Source organism: Lynx rufus, unplaced genomic scaffold, assembly GCF_022079265.1.
Source record: "Lynx rufus isolate CCGP_SWC_20201006 ecotype Redwood Valley unplaced genomic scaffold, mLynRuf1.p SCAF_23, whole genome shotgun sequence".
Classification (NCBI taxonomy): domain Eukaryota; kingdom Metazoa; phylum Chordata; class Mammalia; order Carnivora; family Felidae; genus Lynx; species Lynx rufus.
In genome coordinates, this window is record NW_025814838.1 from 1,403,429 (window position 1) to 1,422,571 (window position 19,143).

At 51.8% G+C, this 19,143-nt stretch overlaps 2 protein-coding genes across 2 annotated transcripts; both read left to right on the forward strand.

Annotated features, from left to right (window-relative positions):
• Positions 1–3,342: 3,342 nt before the first annotated feature.
• On the forward strand, positions 3,343–6,125 carry LOC124517982 (zinc finger protein 689-like). Its single transcript, XM_047087752.1, has 4 exons — positions 3,343–3,579; positions 3,766–3,879; positions 4,812–5,194; positions 5,276–6,125. The coding sequence occupies exons 1-4, from the start codon at positions 3,384–3,386 to the stop codon at positions 6,026–6,028; spliced, it is 1,446 nt and encodes a 481-aa protein (XP_046943708.1). The 5' UTR covers positions 3,343–3,383; the 3' UTR covers positions 6,029–6,125.
• Positions 6,126–13,410: 7,285 nt separating this feature from the next.
• On the forward strand, positions 13,411–18,706 carry LOC124517979 (zinc finger protein 689). Its single transcript, XM_047087750.1, has 3 exons — positions 13,411–13,926; positions 14,139–14,252; positions 15,831–18,706. The coding sequence occupies exons 1-3, from the start codon at positions 13,722–13,724 to the stop codon at positions 17,012–17,014; spliced, it is 1,503 nt and encodes a 500-aa protein (XP_046943706.1). The 5' UTR covers positions 13,411–13,721; the 3' UTR covers positions 17,015–18,706.
• The last annotated feature ends 437 nt before the right edge of the window (positions 18,707–19,143 follow it).

Genomic DNA, 19,143 nt, shown 5'->3' on the forward strand with positions numbered 1-19,143 from the left:
ATGGCTTAATGGCCCATGTCTCTTTAGTGCCACTATTTCACTGTATGAATGTACCACAGGTCATTTATCCACTCACCTACTAAAAGCAACCTTGGTTGCTTCCAAGATTTGGCAATTATGAAATAAAGTCGCTATAAGCATCTGTGTGCAGGTTTTTGTGTGGACATGATTTATCAACTTATTTAGGCAGATACCAAGGAGCATAATTGCTGAATCATATGTTTAGTGTATGTTTAGTTTGTGAGAAATTGACAATATTCATTCATTCATTCATTCATTCGTTCATTCATTCAACACTGGGCCCAAACTCATGACCCTGAGATCAAGACCTGAGCTGAGATCGAGTTGGACACTTAACCGACTGAGGCACCCAGGCACCCCATAGGAATTGACAATCTTCTAAAATGGCTGCACTAATAATGGCTTCTTTTTTCTTTGTCGAAGTATGCTCTACACCCAGTGTGGGGTTTGAACTCACGACCCCAAGATCAAGAATCATATGCTCTATCAACTGACACAGCCAGTTGCCCCAGTACTAGTGGCTTTTAAAATGAATTCCTCAAGAATTTGTATATCATGTCATCTACAGATAGCAGTAGTGTTACATCTTTCTAACCTGGATGTTTTATTTCATTTTCTTGCATAATCGTTCTGGCTAGAACAGTACAATGTAGTCAAATAGAAGTGATGAAAATAATAATGGTGAGGTGAATAGAATAGAAGTGGCCAGAGTGGCAAGAGCCTTGTTCCTGATCTTATGAGGAAAGTACTCAGTCAATAGGTTGAGGACATTCCCTTTTATTTTTAGTTTTTGAGTGTTTTTATCATGAAGGGGTGTTGGATTTTATCAAGTGCTTTTTGCACTTCTGTTAAGATGATCATGGGGTTTTTGTCTTTATTTTACTGATATATGATGTATTAATTGCTTTTCAGATATTAAACCAACTTTACATTCCTGGGTTAATCCTGTCCAATCATAGTATATACTTTTTTTTATCTGTTGCTGGGTTTGGTCTGCTTGTATATTTGGTCAAGTATTTTTGGTTTTATTTGTGGTAAAATACACACTGCATAAAATTTACCACCTTAACCATTTTTTTAAGTGTACACTCGCATTGTTGGGCAACCAATCTCCAGACCTTTCTCATCTTGCAAAACTGAAACTCTATACTCATTAAACAACTCCCGCTATCCCTCTCTCCTCAGCCAGCAGCAATCACTCAACCACAACCCCACCTCTGCTTCTATGACTTTGACTGCTTTAGATACCTCATATAAATGGAATCATTCAGTATCTTTTTGTGACTGACTTATTTCACTTAATATAATGTCCTCAAGTTTAAAATTTTTTTTTCAACTCTTTTTATTTATTTTGGGACAGAGAGAGACAGAGCATGAACGGGGAGGGGCAGAGAGAGAAGGAGACACAGAATCGGAAACAGGCTCCAGGCTCCGAGCCATCAGCCCAGAGCCTGACGCGGGGCTCGAACTCACGGACCGCGAGATCGTGACCTGGCTGAAGTCGGACGCTTAACCAACTGCGCCACCCAGGCGCCCCTAATGTCCTCAAGTTTAATCCAAGTTGTAGCATGTGTCAGAATTTCCTTCCTTTTTAAGCTGATAATATTCCATTGCATGTATCCACCATATTTTGTTTATCCATTCATCAATCAACAGACACTTGGGTTACTTCCATCTCTTAACTATTGTGAATAATACTGCTATAAACATGTGTATACAAATGTCTCTTCGAGGCCATGCTTTGAATTCTTGGGGGTATATACCCAAAGTGGAAAAACTATTTTTAATTTCTTTAAAACCCATCATACAGTTTTCCATAGGGGCTGCACCATTTTACATTTCCACCGACAGTGCATAGGATCCCAATTACTCTACATCCTCACCAACACTTGTTCTTTTCTTTTTCTTCTTCTTCTTCTTCTTTTTTTTAATAGTAGGCATCCTAATGGTTTTGAGAACACAGCTTTTTTTTTTTTTAATATTGAACAGTTTTCTCTAATCATCCCTGTTTTAAACAACTGCTTTTAATATAATTTCTCTAGTTCTCCAGGTTTTAGACAATTGGGAGCTATTTGCCTTTTTTCTTCCTTTCTTCTTCCTAATTCATTCACAATATCTCTTTTTTTCTGTGCTCAACTCAGGTGAAAGAGTGTCTTATGATTCCCTGGAGTGTATCAGGGCTACCACTGTGGCTTTCTCATAGTAAATCCCGTATAAATCTTCACAGGCAAATACGTTGGAAAATGGGTGTCACCTGAGGTGAAATATGCAAGAGGCCTACTGCCCTGCTCTCAAATGCATATAGAAGACATACTAAGCTGGTAGTGAAGTCTTCAATGTATTATGATGTCTCTACTACCTCGGGACTGCTGGCTCCGATCTGAGGCTTTTCCGCCTCTAGAGGCGCCCAGACCTTTGTGTATATGTGTGTCTACCTCACAAGGTTGTAAGCACCGCTGAGCGCAAGCACCCTTAGAGCCACCTCTTTCCAGTCCCCAGCATTATGTTTGGAGATGCCACGTTTAATCACATCAGACAGGAAGAGCTGCGGGGGCTCAACGACTACATCGTGGGTCAAGCCCGGCGAAGACTCGAGAATCTGGAAGGCTGTAGACAGCAATGTAACCTCCATGGCCGAGGAGGCTTTGTTTAGCTCCCTGCTCTGTACCAGGCTCCTGGAGCTGCGTTCCACGCAGGAGGCGCCAATACGCGTTTGAACGTCGTTCATATCTAGGTGCAAAGGAGTCAGGGAGCCCCAGCCGCAGACAGCGCTCTGGCCCGAGGACCAGCCGGCCAGGGTGTGGGGGGCGGGGAGGAGGAGCGGTGCTGTGGGCCCGTCGTCCCTTCGCACGCGCGGCCTAGGACGGCGCGGTGCAGGTGCTCAACCAGCGCGAGTCCTGGAGAGTTGTGGCTCCAGGGAGAAAGCTGGCTCGCACGCTGCAACCGGCTTCCCTCCAACGGAGTGATTCTCTGAGACCCAATCAGAACGCCGGCTCGTTGCTTCCGGCCCCGCGCCACTCAATGACTGTGCACGGGAGGGAGAAGGGCGTGAAGCCCAGCGGCGCCATTATTCTTGAGGGCAAAGGGTTTCTAGCGCCCGTGCGGTGGGGGTGGGGGGGGGGTGAGCGAGCTTCTTGCGCGCTTCCACTGTGGCAGAAGGCATCCTCCGATGCTCTAATCCGGGTCCATGTAGGACCTGTAAGAATAACACCTTAGGGGGTTGCGCTGGTCCCACGAGAGGCTGGTCCTGGTGCCCTTCGGGCTTCCTCGGCGGCGCCCTGGGCCCGAGGACCGACCAGGTTTGGTCCCGCGGCGTCCAGAACCCCGGGCCCGCCAGCAAACGGGGGAACAGCGCTGGACCCATGGCGCCGCCCGGGGCCCAGCGCCTCGCCGGCGAGCAGGGGGAGGCCCACCCAGAGCGAGGGAAGCCGGGCGCCTTGAGCTTCGCAGACGTGGCCGTGTACTTCTCTTCGGAGGAGTGGGGCTGTCTGCGGCCAGCCCAGAGGGCCCTGTACCGGGACGTGATGCGGGAGACCTACGGCCACCTGGGCGCACTCGGTGAGGCCCGGCCCGCCCCCTTCTCTCCCTTTTTGTGACACGGGGATTTTTAGACTTCTGGTGTGGACGCGTCCAAGTGTCTGTTATTAAGGAGCGTCTTCTCCGCTAGGGTCCGGAGGCTGTGTCCCCCGCCTTGGCTGGGCTCCATCCTCTCACCCTGTCCGCTGTTGGCCTCTTCTCCCCTAGGATTCGCAGGCCCCAAGCCCGCCCTCATCTCCTGGATGGAGAGAAAGAAGGAGGCGTGGAGCCCGGAGGCCGAGGATCCCGAGGACAGGGCGAGGCACCCAGGATATGGGATAGGTGAGGAAAATGGGGCTGAGCTGGAAGTCACCCTCTCTTGGGAGCGAGTCCCGGGCAGGAACTTTCCCCTGGCAGTCTCCTTCCAACACACAGCCCAGTTAGTGAGGATCTTCTGAACCTTCACTTCCAAATTTCCCTTTATCAGACCTGGTGCCTTCCTTACATCAAGGATAGCTGGGTAGGGGGGAAGAGAAGGTGGGGGGGGGGGTAGAATTTATTGAGCCTTCCTTCTCTATGTGCCCCAGAGCATTTGCATGCCTCAGAAAGGGGCCAGAAGTTCACTTAGTGAAATTGTTAGTTTTGGCCCAGGTGGTGACTGCTGTGCGTGTGTGTGTGTGTGTGTGTGTGTGTGTGTGTGTGTGTGTACGTGTATTTATTATTTATTTTAAGATACAGAGCACAAGCAGGGGAGGGGCAGAGAGAGAGGAATAGTGAGAATTCCAAGCAGGCTCCGCATTGCCAGCACAGAGCCTGCTGTGGGGCTCAGACTCACGAACCTCGACATCATGACCTGAGTGGAAATCAAGAGTTGGAGGCTTAACCGACTGAGCCACCCGGAGCCCCTGTGACTGCTGTTTTTGTATACACTGACCTGTGGTCCATTCCAGTGCCTTGAGAAATCTCTGTCCCTACTGAAATGCCTACCTTTAGGGGCTTTAATGTGGCAGGTGATTGCTTATTTTTGACAGGCAGTATTGTCCCTCACCTTCTGACAAAACTGTAATTTTCCAAGCCCTAAATGAGGGGGGTGGGGGGAAGGCCATGGAGTGGGGAGCTGCTGCCTTAGATGAACCCGGGGGCTCTGAAACAGGGAATACACCAGAGAAACAGACTGCTGCTGCCTTCACCTACATCTCCCCATGGTGAGAGAAAACACAGGCGGGGGCATGCAGGCACTCAACTCTTTGGTTTCAATTCTCTCGTCTCTTTAGAAAGCAAGAAAAAGAAGAATGAACCAAGCAGCAGAATCAGGGCCAAGGAGCTGGAGGACCCCCCTGTGAAGAACGGGCCACTGATGAAGGCCAGGCTGGTTCCTGGTTTTAGAGACTGCAGCCATTCATTGCCTCAGGTCTCCTCTGACACGGGACACCAGTGCACCGAGACTCCCAAGAGGCCCTACCCCTGCCTGGAATGCAGCCGTTCTTTCAGCTACCCCTCCCTCCTAGCCAGCCACCAGCGGGTCCACTCTGGGGAGCGGCCCTTTCCCTGTGACCAGTGTGGACGCTGCTTCCGCCAAAGAGGCAATCTGGCTGTTCATATGCGCATACATACGGGGGAGAAGCCCTTCTCCTGCCCAGACTGTGGGAGGCTCTTTGCCTACCCCTCGATGCTGGTCAGACATCGGCGAATCCACTCTGGAGACCGTCCATATGTCTGTGGGCCTTGTGGGGTTCAGTTCTCCCAGAGGGCTCACCTGGTCCAGCACCAGCTGCTTCATACAGGGGACAAGCCTTATTCATGTCCGGATTGTGGCCGCTGCTTCCGCCAGACGGGGGCCCTGGCCATCCACAGACACAGACATGGTGGGGAGAAGCCATATGTGTGTACTGAGTGTGGGCGCCACTTTACACATCCTTCGCTCTTGGCTATCCACCAGCGCACCCACACGAGGAAGAAGCCCCATATCTGTTCTGACTGTGGTCGGGGCTTTGCCTACCCCTCCCTCCTGACCAATCACCAGCGGGTCCACTCTGGTGAGCGCCCCTACCCTTGTGCCCATTGCGGTGCCCGTTTTGCCCAGCAAAATAACCTGCTTCAGCATCAGCTCATTCACACAGGCGAAAAGCCCTATGAGTGCCCTGATTGTGGCCGCTGCTTCCGGCAGAGTGGCTCTCTGGCTATCCATAGGCGCACACATACAGGGGAGAAGCCCTACTCCTGCCCTGAGTGTGGGCACCAATTTACCTCTTCGTGTGTCCTCAACAGTCACAGGCGTGTCCATTCTGTTGAGAGGCCCTTCCCCTGTTCCCAGTGTGGGAAAACCTTTAAACGAAAGAGTGCCCTGGAAGCCCACCAATGGATCCATCGCACACGCAAGACAAGTCAGAGGGGCACCGGACCTCTGTTACAACCTCCAGCCCGAGCTTCTGTCCCTGAGGGTCAGGAACCGTCAGTACACTTCCGGCATTTTCCTGATATGTTTCAGTAGTGCGAGTGTCTGAGTTCAGTAGCGTGAACGAGCGAGTGTTTTAAGATTCTCTCTGATCAAGTGTTGGGAAGGAGGTGCACAGAGGGCATAGGAGGGGTAGGAGAGGGGAGGAAAAGGGAATCAATCAAAAAGGAGATAGTGGGGGCTGAGCCACATCTAGAGTCTGTGAGTGACCTGGAGCTGAGAGGGAGGACATCCAGAGGGAAGCACCATCCAGGAAAAGCATGAGTGTCCTCCAATCCACTCCCAGCACCAACTGCTGACCTCTGAGCTTTCAGCTCCCAGTTTTCCCTAACTCTAGAACTCAGGAGTTCAAATCTTAATTTGGACCAGAAGCCAAAATGGAAGAGGAGGATCATAGGCTTTGAGCCAGTTTATCCCATGTTCAACCTTGGTGCATCTTGCGTCATCAACATCTTTCTATAAAATAAGTACATGAATCCGGCCCCCAAGGTGGTTGTGAGGATTAAATAACATATATTCAGTTAAAACTGTCTAGTACAATACTTCTTGCTGTATATATCCTCCCAAGCTTTGCAGGTAGAGTTGTTTGAATATTGTCTAATCATCCCTGCTGAAAACAACTCTTTCAATGTGATTTTCGTAGCTTAAAAAAATTTTTTTTAAATGTTTATTTTATTTTTTGAGAGAGATACAGGACTCCAGTTGGGGAGGAGTAGAGAGAGAGGGAGATACAAAATCTGAGGCAGGCTCCCTGCTCTGAGCTGTCAGCACAGAGCCCTACCACGGGCTTGAATTCACCAGCTGGGAGATCATGACCTGAGCCTAAGTCAGATGTTTAACCGACTGAGCCATCCAGGCGCCCCTCGTAGCTCTTTTCTATATTTCAGCAAGTTATAAACTATTAATGCCTTTGTTTTTCCCCCAAGTGATTCAATGCTTATTTTCTCTGTGCTCAACTCAGAAGTGAGAGACTGTCTCATAATTCCCTGGAGTATGTTAGAACTACCACACTGGCTTAGGCACCCATGCCTTTGCTTACATATTATGTGTCCCTCTCACGGGGTTGTAAGTACCGCTGAGAGCAATCACCCTTAGAGCCACCTCTTTCCAGTCCCCAGCATTATGTTTGGAGATGCCACGTTTAATCACATCAGACAGGAAGAGCTGCGGGGGCTCAACGACTACATCGTGGGTCAAGCCCGGCGAAGGCTCGAGAATCTGGAAGGCTGTAGACAGCAATGTAACCTCCATGGCCGAGGAGGCTTTGTTTAGCTCCCTGCTCTGTACCAGGCTCCTGGAGCTGTGTTCCACGCAGGAGGCGCCAATGCGCGTTTGAACGTCGTTCATATCTAGGTGCAAAGGAGTCAGGGAGCCCCAGCCGCAGACAGCGCTCTGGCCCGAGGACCAGCCGGCCAGGGTGTGGGGGGCGGGGAGGAGGAGCGGTGCTGTGGGCCCGTCGTCCCTTCGCACGCGCGGCCTAGGACGGCGCCGTGCAGGTGCTCAACCAGCGCGATCCCCGGAGTCGTTGTGGCTCCAGGGAGAAGGCCGGCTCGCACGCTGCAGCCGGCTTCCCTCCAACGGAGTGATTCTCTGAGACCCAATCAGAACGCCGGCTCGTTGCTTCCGGCCCGCGCCACCCAATGACTGTGCACGGGAGGGAGAAGGGCGTGAAGTCCAGCGGCGCCATTATCGTTGAGGGCGAAGGCTTCAAGGCTCTGGTGCGGCGCACTGGGCTGTCTTCAGGGAAGTGATGCGGCTGACCCAGGACTGCCTACCTGGGCGCGATCGGAAAGTCCCAGCCCTCCCTTTGTCCCCCTTTTAGCGAAAAGAGGTACTAGTCGGCTTCGGTCCGGACGCGTCTGAGTGTCTGTTGTTGGGGAGGGTCTTCTCCGGTAGGATTCAGGAGGCCGTAACTGCCCCTGCAGAGGAAGCCCACTCTTTAGGCTTCATCCTCTCACCCAGTCCTCTGTCAGCCTCTTCTCCCCTGGGATTCGCAGGCCCCAAACCCGCCCTCATTTCCTGGAGATGAAAGTAGGAGGCGTGGAGCGCGGAGTCCAAGAAGGAGGGGGCAAGGCACTCAGGATCTGGGATAGGCGAGGAAAGTGGGGGCTGAGCTGGAAGTCAACCTCTCTTGGGAGGGAGCCAGGGTAGGCCCTTTCTTTCGGCAGCCACAGCTACACCGCACCCTTCTCTTTAAATACCCCAATTCATAAGAATCCGATGGACTTTCTCTTCTAAAGTTCTCTTTCCCAGACCGGGAGGCTTCCTTGTGTGCAAGGGTAGCCGGTCCCGTTGGTTCCAGTTGGGGGTTGGGGCGAGACAACAGTTGGGGATTTAGGTTCTTTCGCCTTCTTTCTGCTGAGTGTTTAAGAGTATTGCTTCCAACAGAGCTTTCTTCAGTCATGGGAATGTTCTGTATCTGTGGTGACCAACACAAAAGCCACCGGCCACATGTGTCTATTTAGCACTTGAAATGTGGCTAGTGTACCTGAGGAAGTGAAATTTTCATTTTAATTAACTTAAGCCTAGAGAATATGCATGATGTATTTCTGACTGGCCTTGGAAAGAGACCAGACATTCACTTCGGTTTCTTGGCCTGGCCTTGTTTCTCAGGGCATATCCTGCCTTTTGAAGCTGCCTAGAGCCCTCTATAGAATTTAAAGCCTTGCCACCTTTCATTGAGGATGCAAACAGGTGTTTTTGTGTGCTCAGACGGCACTGAGGTCTGTTTTTTGAGGAACGTTTCCACTGACATGTCTGTATTTAAGGTCTTTCACTAGGGAGAGGTGCCGGCTTACCTCTGAAAAGAATTCAGCCCTTCCTTATGGGAACCCTCTATGGTTCTGGAAGCCTGGAGTGAGAAGGCATGGTACTTTTTCTGAAAACTAGAAACTTCTGCCTGAGGCAGGTGGGGGATCGCTGTGGAGGGGTGGGGGGTGGGGCGGGGATTCACACTTAGATCCTCCTGCCCTGAACGAACAGGCACTCGGTCTCCAGTGCTGCCCCACCAGTGGCGATTCAGAGCACCCCACAATCTTTAGTTTCCGATTCTCTTGTCTCTGCAGAGAGCAAGAGTAAAGAAAAGAAGGGGGAAATGGAGGTGAAGAAGCTTAAGGAGCCTGTGTGAGAGAGGCTGCCTGGTTAGGCAGCATGGCAGGAGTCCTTTGAAGAACCAGGGGCCCTGAACCAGGGGGTGTGGCCAGATATCACCTCAGGGCTCCTGAACTATGGGACAACAGTGCTCTTTGGCTCCGAAGAAACCCTACCCGAGTCTTGGCTGTCCTCTTCCTCCTGGCCAGACACCAGCAGGCCTACTGTGCTGGCAGCCTTCCCTGTGACAGTGTGGATGCTGCTGTCTCAGTGCAAGAACCTGCCCCACCATCTGCCCGTCCACAGGTGAGACAGTCGTCTCCCCCGCCCCCCCCCCCCCCCCCCCGCCGTGTGGCTGCTACCTTTGAAAAAGTAGGGCCCTGGCCACCTACAGAAGGAAGAAGCTTTATGCAAGTCTGGACTGTGGGCAGCTCTTTGCCACCCCCTCACTGTTAGACACGGACAGACCACTCCGGTGACTGTCCCCGTGTGAGTGGCTCCTGTGGTGTCCCCGTTTCCCGGAGGGCTCACCTGATCTAGCACCAGCTGCTCCACATAGGGCACACCCGTGTCCTGACTGCACCCGCCGCCTCCACCCGGGGAAGCGCCCTGGGTGCCCATAAGTGCAGACATGTGGGCAGACCGGGGGTGCGACTTTGCATACCCGCCTCCCGGCCAACCACCTGCTTATGCACTTGAGTAAACACTGCTATACCACGGTCTATAGTGTGGTACTCACTTTTGCTCACCAAAAAAATTTGCCCCAGCACCAGCTTGTCCACACGGGAAAGAAGCCCTCTGGTGCTGTGGCTGTAAGGCGGTGTTTCTGCCACAGGCTCCTTTGGCCGTTCACAGATGCCCACGCACACCCGGGGAAACCTTCCCCCTGCCCTGAGTGTGGCATCTGCTTCCTGCACTCCTCCCTCCTGCTCAGCCACAGGCACATCCACTCTCATGAGAGGCCCTTTCCCTGCACTGAATGTGGGAAAAGCTCCAAGAGGAAGCACGCCCAGAAAGCCCACCATGGAATCCATCAGGGATACACGGAAGGGCCAAGGTGTGGGAGCCCTGAGCCAGCCTCCTCCCTTGGGGATCAAGACCCTCAGTTCATGTCCACTATTGGATACATTCCAGGAGTGTGGGTGACTGGGGTCAAGTGCTGCGAAGGGGTTTATGATGGAAGACATTGTTTCCTGTCAAGCGTTCACCACTCAGAGCGGGTGGAGGCAAGAGAGAAAGGAAAAAAGGGGGAGGTGTACAAAGTGACAAAGTCCATAGGTGCCTTGGAGTCCTCCTTCAGAGAGCAGGATATAGAGGTAATCGGAAATGTACCAGCGAGTTACGTCACCCAGAAATGGACAGGTTGGAACTGGACTGCAAGAATCTGTTAAGGAACGGGAAGATTCCATCATTACCCATGACTTTGTCCCAGGACTAACACTGCTTGCTGGAGTCTGGGTTTATGGCGCAATGACATTTTAGGCAAATCGAAGGTTGCACTGCCTGATGCTTTCCTCTCACCGAGCATGAAACAAGGAGAAATGACGCTCAGAGCCTTTCACCCAGTTTAGAGCTGCCAGTGCAAGGCAGAGGACATTCTCCAGCTTCAAATCTCATCCCCACCTTTACTAACAGGCAGTCTGCTCAACTGTCTGCTAACCATCCTCATAAAGGACTCTGGAAGGTGAATTTCCACTGTGGTTATCTATCTCGATGTGCCTACGAGGTGGCACCTGGAACCTAGCTGGCTTTCAACACCATTTCCCTTTACCCCAAACAGGGGGCCTTTGGTGGCCTCTTGGTGTGTAGACTCCCTGGATCTTCTCCATCCTTCTCTACAGTGGACATTCTGCAGGAGGAGCCCCGCGTGTCCCTGTGCCCAGTGTGAATCCAGGAATTTATACAGAAGGGAGCAAGGGCCTCTGCTTTCACATGAAGTCCTGGGTGCATCTCTCTCCGAAATGTTTCCCTATAGGTAAGAGCGCCTGACTCTGCCTGATTCCTAGGCTCTGCCTTAGTGGCTCCCACCAAGATCACCTTGGCCAAGATCATCTTTGGCAAGCCAGGCCAAATGGGGCCTTTCCAGCCCAGGGCCAAAAGGGTGAGGCTGAGCTGTCTTGCCATCTCCTGTATGTGGGAAGAGGGCTTAACACTCTTTCTCCTCAGTATTTAACCATCTTCTTTCCTAATCAATGTCAGCATCATTGACAGTGCATCATTACCATTTAGGCAAAATATCCACAGGGGAAGTCTGATTCCTTCCCAACCTTCTCTGTTTACTCATTGTCTTCCCAATGAAATAGTTTGCTGTCTGTTTGCCCTTTTATTCCCTCAGCAGCCTACGTTTACCTTCTGATTTCTCCAAACTGAACTATGTGTGGCACAAAGCTATCAGTTTGCCCTGCACACTATCAGAGTAATTCTCTTAAAATATTAACAGAAGGTAATTCACTTCTTTAGACCGGTGTAGAGCTCCCCGATGTGCAGGATGAAACCATCCAATATCTGGTGTCAACCTATCCTTTTAATCCTTCAGGGTTTTTATTTTATTTATGTTTATTTATTTTTGAGAGAGAGGGAGAGAGTGCAAACAGGGGAGGGGAAGAGAGAGAAGGAGAGAGAGAGAGAGAGAGAGAGAGAGAGAGAAAGGATCTCAAGCAGGCTCCGCGCTGTCAGCACAGAGCCTGATGGGGGGCTTGAACTCACAAACGCTAAGATCACGACCTGAGTTGAAACCAAAAGTTGGACACTTACCAGACTGAGCCACCCAGGGGCCCCTCAATCCTTGTTTCACCCTAACAGTATCTGGCACTGCATCAGAAAATGTCCTCATTCCCTTCACACTCAGAACTTTCCTGAATTCCTGGCTTTGTATCAGAGATGTTTATGGTCATGGAATTCAGCTGTTTACTCAACAAATATGCATTAAGCACTGCTGCCCTCTCTGAATTCCACCCATTCATAGACCAAACTCATTTCCCACCTGATGCATCAATCTGGAAAGTCATTCAGAGCAGGGATTCTGTCTTATTCATTTTGGCAATCTTGACATTCCACTTGCTCCCCCAGTAGTTTGTTCAATAGACAGTCACTATGCTTGGGACAGAGTAGAACTCAGTGTTTACTGTCATTTTGTTGTTGGTGTGTTTTGTTTTTCCCTACCTCCTCTGTTCAAAAGTTCAAAAGGCTTCCTCAGAAAGCCTTACTACCTCACAAGGTTATCTTGTGAATTCCTGAAATGTTGTCTTCACTCCTGGTCAGCTCTGGGATAGCGTTTTATCCATAAAAGGTGCTTTAACAAATTGATCAATGGGTTGGAGAGAGAGATGTCACCAGTTGAGGTATGTAGCAAATGGCATATTCTCTGCCCCCTAGATCGCCTGGGAGATGACCCTGAGCTGGTGAAACCCTGAACAATAACACTTAGACAGAAGTCGGGACTGATGGAGTGGGAGCCGACTGGTTACATCAGCAATTTTCCTATGCCTTTCACATACATGCTTGCTGCACTCTGTTAATTTGTAAATTTATATGCCTCACTCAACTACAATCTTCATTCAGAGCATGGTTCATGACTTATTTCCAAACTGCCTAGCACTACGCTTTGTACACTGAACAAATGTCATGTAAAAATAAGGAACTGAGATGTGCATAAGACTGAACCTGGAAACAGGCCAGGAGCTCTGATTGTTGAGTTGACCAGCGAATTCGCATAGTGCGGGGCAGGGGGTCGTGTTCTGCGGTATGAATGAAGACCCGGTCGGCCCTGGGTTTAAATCTGTTGGTTCTCCTTATTAGCAGTATCGCTCTGAGATTTTCCTCATCGGTAGAACTGGATGGTGACCACCAACGACTTCACACAATAGTAACAAAGAATAAATAAGATCCCCTCTTATTAGAGGGGAATGGTGCCTGCGCGCAGGAAACGCCAACGTTAATTTCCCTCCCCAAAAGGCAACAAGGAAGTTATCCAATTCTCTGAGAAGGTCACCCGGGGTAATCTCAGCCCCGGGCTGGCCGGAGTGGCTCCGTCACTCAAATCCTTCCCTCCCTCCGCGAGGCAGCGCGTGCCAGAGAATAGGGGCCCGTCAGCGACGCCAGGCTAGCTCACAGCTGCCGGACTCAGAACCGGCCAGAGGCACCCGGCTTGAAGGGTCAGCTTCCTGCCCTTACGCTTCCGTTGGCTTCGTTTAAACAGGCCGCTTTCGACAGCACCCAATCAGGAAGCTCGATCTTCGGCCGCCGCCCAATGAGCGCGTGTAATGGGGGGAAAAAGGGCGTGAAGCCCAATCGCAGCGCCATCACACTTGAGGGCAAAGAGGTTAGGAAGCCGGCATGGCGCTCCGGTCAATAAAATCGATAGCTGGAAGCTGCCTGTGTTCCAGGCTAAGGCGGTGCGGGAGCAGCGCCGCCATCTTCCCCGAAGGCATCTTCCGGTGCCTTTCACCCAAGTTCGGGCAGGAGTTTCCTGAATAATAGCGAAAGGTTTCCGTTAGCCCCGCAAGGCGGCCGATTCCGATTCCCTCCGGGCCTCCCCAGGCACACTCAGCCCCGGTCCGGCGGGGGCTCCCAAATCTCCGGGTCCGCCAGGGGTCCAGACCGAGACGGGGAAGGCCGTGGCGCCGGCTTCTGGGGTCCAATGGCGCCACCTTCGGCTCCGCTGTCTGCGCGGGGACCAGGAGAGGCCAGACCCGGCCGGAGAAGGGGAAGGAGGCCGAGGGCGGTGAAGTTCGCAGACGTGGCCGTGTACTTCTCCACGGAGGAGTGGGGGTGTCTGCGCCCCGCGCAGAGGGCCCTGTACCGGGACGTGATGCGGGAGACCTACGGCCACCTGGGCGCGCTCGGTGAGGCCCGGCCCAATTCGCTTCCGCGGGGCCCGAAGGGATGGAGGAGCTTAGGGGCGGGGGTTGGGGGGACGGCAGAGTGTCCAGGGACCTGGCCTGCGACCAGGTTGTGTCAGGGGAGGAGGACAGGGTCTTGGCAGGAGATGACACCGGGTAGGTATTTACCCAGCGTTATTTAGGAGCTGGGCGTCTGACTGGTTCTCCTTCCCCAGGGTGCGCAGGTCCCAAACCAGCCCTCATCTCCTGGTTGGAACGAAATACCGATGATTGGGAACCGGCTGCTCTGGATCCGCAGGAGTGCCCACGGGGGGTAGCAGTCCAAAGAAGTGAGTGAAAAATGCCTGTGGAGGGCCTGCGGCCTCTAATGACTCAGTTTCAAGTTTTGGTAGCTAGGGGTTCCTCTGGGCCGTCCTGTAATGCTTTACTTACTTACTGTGTTGGTTTTCATAACTTCAGGGTCTTGTCTCTCTGATGGTGTTGGGTCGGTCCACCATACAGTGGCTTACCCATCAGTTTGCAAACTAACGGTCTGCAGTTCTCTATTGTGTGAATGAACCAGTGAGCTTTTCAAAGGAGTTACACTCCGGTGTCCTTCCCAGGATCCCTGTCCTCAGCTAGCTTTGAATTGGGCCCTGAGGCACCTGGTACCTTTCTGAGTTTTCCGGATTTTGGTTGAACGGATCTCATAGGGAACAGCTGCCTGGGATGTAGGGCCCTCTTTCTGCCCTTTTGGCGGGGTGACTGCTAATCAGTGCAGGAATCTGTACTCTTCTCAGGATCAAGCAAGGCTCTGATTGATGCCATTCAGGTAGAAGGACCCCAGATCCACCCACAGGGACGGATGTAACTGTCGGAGCTGGAGTTTTGGTGCCAGATTCTCTGAGACCAGTGCTATCTTTCCAAGATTCAGATCTGACCATGATACTTCCTTACTTAAAACCTGTTAGTTTGCGGGGCATCTGGGTGGCTCAGTCGGTTGAGCTTCTGACTTCGGCTCAGGTCATGATCTTGAGGTCCATGAGTTCGGGCCCTGCATCGGGCTCTGTGCTGACAGCTCAGAGCCTGGAGCCTGCTTCCGATTCTGTGTCTCCCTCTCTTCTCTGTCCCTACCTGCGTGCCCCCCCTTAAAAATAAACATTATTATTTTTTTTTATTTTAAAAAAACGTGTCCGTTTTTGCCACGACAGGTTGGCAAATGGCTGTCAGTTATATCAAGTCATTTGGGGAACTTGGTAAAAAAAAAAAATACACAGATTTCCTGGACCCAGAACTATTGACTTACTCTTATGGATGTCTAGGCCGTTTGTAACGGCCCCAGTCAGTTGGCATGTACGTTTAGATTTGAGAACCACTGGATAAAATATAGTTCAAGGCCCTATACAGCAGTGGTTCTCGGAGTATGGTCCTCAGACCAGCAGCAGCATCAGTCAGGAAAGAATTAGAAATACAGATTCTTGGGCCCCATCCCAGACCTGCTGAATCCAAAATTGTCTCAGTAAGTTATCCAAATGCTTCTGATCACAATAAAATTTGAGACCCATTGGCTTAGACGGCCTTAGAACCTAGTCAGCTCAGCCATTATAGCTCATAGCCTATAGCCAGCTCATAGCTCATTTGTTTCTGCTTCCTTGCCTTACACTTAACCTGTTCAAAAACTTTTAATTTGTAAAATCTGCATAACCTCCAAGAAACCTTTTCTGACTTCTCCAAATTGAGTTAGGGACTCCTGGAATCTCCTCTATTTCTATAGTAGTACGTCACTGTGGCACTGACACAGATTGTCTGTGGCACTGACACTCCTTGAAGAGGGGCTGAGTCTGTTTGTGTTCCAACCTGTAACACTGTCTTAGGCAAGGGTGGGGGCCCAGTATTTGTTAAATTAATTTCTCCCTGTGTTCCTGTAGAAACCAGAACCAGAAAGAAGAACGGAGACAAGGAAGTATTCCCACCTAAGGAGGCACCCCGAAAGGGGAAGCGAGGGCGGCGGCCCAGCAAACCCCGACTGATCCCCAGGCAGACGTCGGGGGGCCCCATCTGCCCTGACTGTGGTTGCACCTTCCCTGATCATCTGGCCCTGGAGAGCCACAAGTGTGCCCAGAATCTGAAGAAGCCTTACCCTTGCCCAGACTGCGGGCGCCGGTTTTCCTACCCCTCCCTGCTGGTCAGTCACCGGCGGGCACACTCTGGTGAGTGTCCCTATGTTTGCGACCAGTGTGGCAAACGTTTCTCCCAGCGCAAGAACCTCTCGCAGCACCAGGTTATCCACACAGGCGAGAAGCCCTACCACTGCCCTGACTGTGGCCGCTGCTTCCGCAGGAGCCGGTCCCTGGCCAATCACCGGACCACGCATACGGGTGAAAAGCCCCACCAGTGCCCTAGCTGCGGGCGTCGCTTTGCCTATCCCTCGCTGCTGGCCATCCACCAGCGCACACACACGGGGGAGAAGCCCTACACCTGCCTGGAGTGCAACCGCCGCTTCCGTCAGCGCACCGCCCTCGTCATCCACCAGCGCATCCACACCGGCGAGAAGCCCTACCCGTGTCCGGACTGTGAGCGGCGCTTCTCCTCCTCCTCCCGCCTGGTCAGCCACCGGCGGGTACACTCCGGGGAGCGCCCCTACGCCTGCGAGCACTGTGAGGCCCGCTTCTCCCAGCGCAGCACCCTGCTCCAGCACCAGCTCTTGCACACGGGGGAGAAGCCGTACCCCTGCCCAGACTGCGGACGTGCCTTCCGGCGGAGCGGCTCCCTCGCCATTCACCGCAGCACGCACACGGAGGAGAAGCTGCACGCGTGCGAAGACTGTGGCCGCCGCTTCGCCTACCCCTCGCTCCTGGCCAGTCACCGGCGCGTCCACTCGGGCGAGCGGCCCTACGCCTGCGACCTGTGCTCCAAGCGCTTTGCCCAGTGGAGCCACCTGGCCCAGCACCAGCTCCTGCACACCGGGGAGAAGCCCTTCCCCTGCCTGGAGTGTGGCCGTTGCTTCCGCCAGAGGTGGTCTCTGGCCGTCCACAAGTGTAGCCCCAGGGCCCAAAACTGTAGCGCTAGATCTGCTCTAGGGGGGGCCAGCCAGAAGGGCGATGCCCTTTAGTGTGGGAAGGACAGTAGCAGTTCATTTCAGTGCATGGAGGGGCCCGGAGAAGGGAAGGAGAGCCCCAGGTCATACAGGGCAGAGTCAGAGCAAAAACCCAGGTTCCCTGCCGCAGAGACCTGAACTTCAGTGTATTCCACCACACTGGCTGCCTTACTGGATGTGTCGAGAACGGACGGTCCCGTTAGGAGAGGTGACATCATTTGGTTGTTTCCCGGCTACCCTGTCCTGAAAGAATTTCTGTGTGTGGATATCAGGACTGAGAGTTCTCCCGTCTGCTTTAGAGGCTGTTGGCTTTTGCTTTGTCACAGGGGTTACCTGTCCTCTTGCACAGTCAGGAGAATCCCATACTCTGCCCCTTCCTCCATACGTGGTTAAAACCAACCTGATCTAGCCCTCTTTTTACACACTCCTGCCAAGTGTTTTTTTTGTTTTTTTTTTTACCCTTGCTTTAAAACCTCCCTTGACGGGGAGCTTACTACCTCACAAGGCAGGTCATTTCTTTGTGGGATAGCTCTGATCTTTAGAAGGCTGTTCAGGACCACATTCTCCTTCCCTATAAGCCTTGCCTAGAATATGTCATACTTCATGTGCGTGACAGCATTTCAGAGAACTCTATCACGACTGCTTTTGCCCCACGTTTTCAGGTTAAACAGCATCGTTTGGTCCATCATTCCTTAAAGACAGGGTTTCAGTTCCCACACACATGCTCGCTCTCCAAACAGGTGCTGGGTTTTCAATGTTCCTTTTAAAGCCGGCACCACAGTGTGCACAGTACACCTCCTTGGTCTGTACTTGTCTCGGTGGCTCTAGATTGCACTGACTTTGGGGATGGTGGCACTGCACGGGGGCTTCATGGGGTGGCAGGCACCTAAATACCTAAGGTTTTTGTTTGTTTGTTTGTTTTTAAACCACATACTGTGAAGCTAAGTCTTCTGCACCCTATGTTTGAAAAATTGGTTCCAGTGGGTCTGGGCCATAGGCAAAGTGAGCTCTGGGAGAAGACTGATTTTAAGGCAAAGCAGGGGAGCTATGGTCTAGCGGCAAGAGGCAAAACTGGGACCAGCTTGTACTTCATCCAGTGGATTTGGATTCGTTCCAGGCAGCCAGTGGCTGGAAAACCCTTGAGAACTGGGTCTCACCCTTCCCTGATTTCTCATCACAATAAGGAGACATCAGCACAGACCTTCCAGGAGTCCTCAGCCAACATTTTTCATAAAATGGAGTGAGGCCATTCAAGGAGGGTAGAGTCAACAGTCATCAAGTTGTGCTCATGCCTGCCTTCCTCACATAAGCTCTCCAAAGCAGCAGCAGCAATGTGTCTTAATCTTTGATATGCCTCCCTGGTACCTACCCCTGAGTAGATGCTCAGTAAAGCTTTACCGCATTAAATGAACAAGGCCTACCACTTTGCCTTGGGTAGCTGCACCAAATTGGAATTTCCAAACATGACTTCTCTCCTATTCCAACGGCTGGAGTGGGTCATGTTCCTACCCCTATTGCTTGTTCCTTCGGCTCTCCTCATCTCAGCCCCAAAGTCGGGGAGCAGTTGGGGAACAGTGTTTGTAATTACCTCTGTTCTGGTGTTTAGCAAGTTGCATTGTAACTGTTTCTCCTTGGATGAATGGATGAGCTACCCCAAGACAGGGGTCGTACCAGATTGGGTCTCATTAAAATGTCTGATAAATGAAATATGTTCCTTGTGGAATTAGTATTTATAAAATGTAAGTGTAGGTCCTTGACTGACTAGAAATTTTTACAGTTTTTTTTTTGTTGTTTTTTAATGTCTATTTCTGAGAGAGAGCGGGAAAGGGGCAGAGAGAGAAGGAGACTCCAGGCTCACCCAACTCTTTCTTTACCTAGGAATTTTGTAACTTTCTTTGGCCTGGATTGTAACTCCAAGACTTGGGAGCCACTGGTGGCCAAGTTCCAGTGTGTGGTCTGTGGAGGGTTGAGACGAGTGACAACTTACTAGGTTCCCTAAAGCACTTCAGTCCCAGGGTCCGTTCCATTGACCAGCTGTGATCCTGGCCCTGTTTTCAGTGGGAGATCCCAGTATCCTTCCAATAAACTCCCCCTTCTGTTTTAGGTAGAGTTTCTGTTACTTGCAACCAAAGAGCGAACGGATT

Bases quoted from the DNA above. Each gene is read 5' to 3' on its own strand.
- LOC124517979 (XM_047087750.1), top strand. From the start codon at position 13,722: ATGGCGCCACCTTCGGCTCCGCTGTCTGCGCGGGGACCAGGAGAGGCC. The intron at 13,927-14,138 runs GTGAGGCCCGGC...CTCCTTCCCCAG, and splicing joins CGGCCACCTGGGCGCGCTCG to GGTGCGCAGGTCCCAAACCA. The intron at 14,253-15,830 runs GTGAGTGAAAAA...GTGTTCCTGTAG, and splicing joins GGGGGTAGCAGTCCAAAGAA to AAACCAGAACCAGAAAGAAG.
- LOC124517982 (XM_047087752.1), top strand. From the start codon at position 3,384: ATGGCGCCGCCCGGGGCCCAGCGCCTCGCCGGCGAGCAGGGGGAGGCC. The intron at 3,580-3,765 runs GTGAGGCCCGGC...CTTCTCCCCTAG, and splicing joins CGGCCACCTGGGCGCACTCG to GATTCGCAGGCCCCAAGCCC. The intron at 3,880-4,811 runs GTGAGGAAAATG...TCGTCTCTTTAG, and splicing joins GCACCCAGGATATGGGATAG to AAAGCAAGAAAAAGAAGAAT.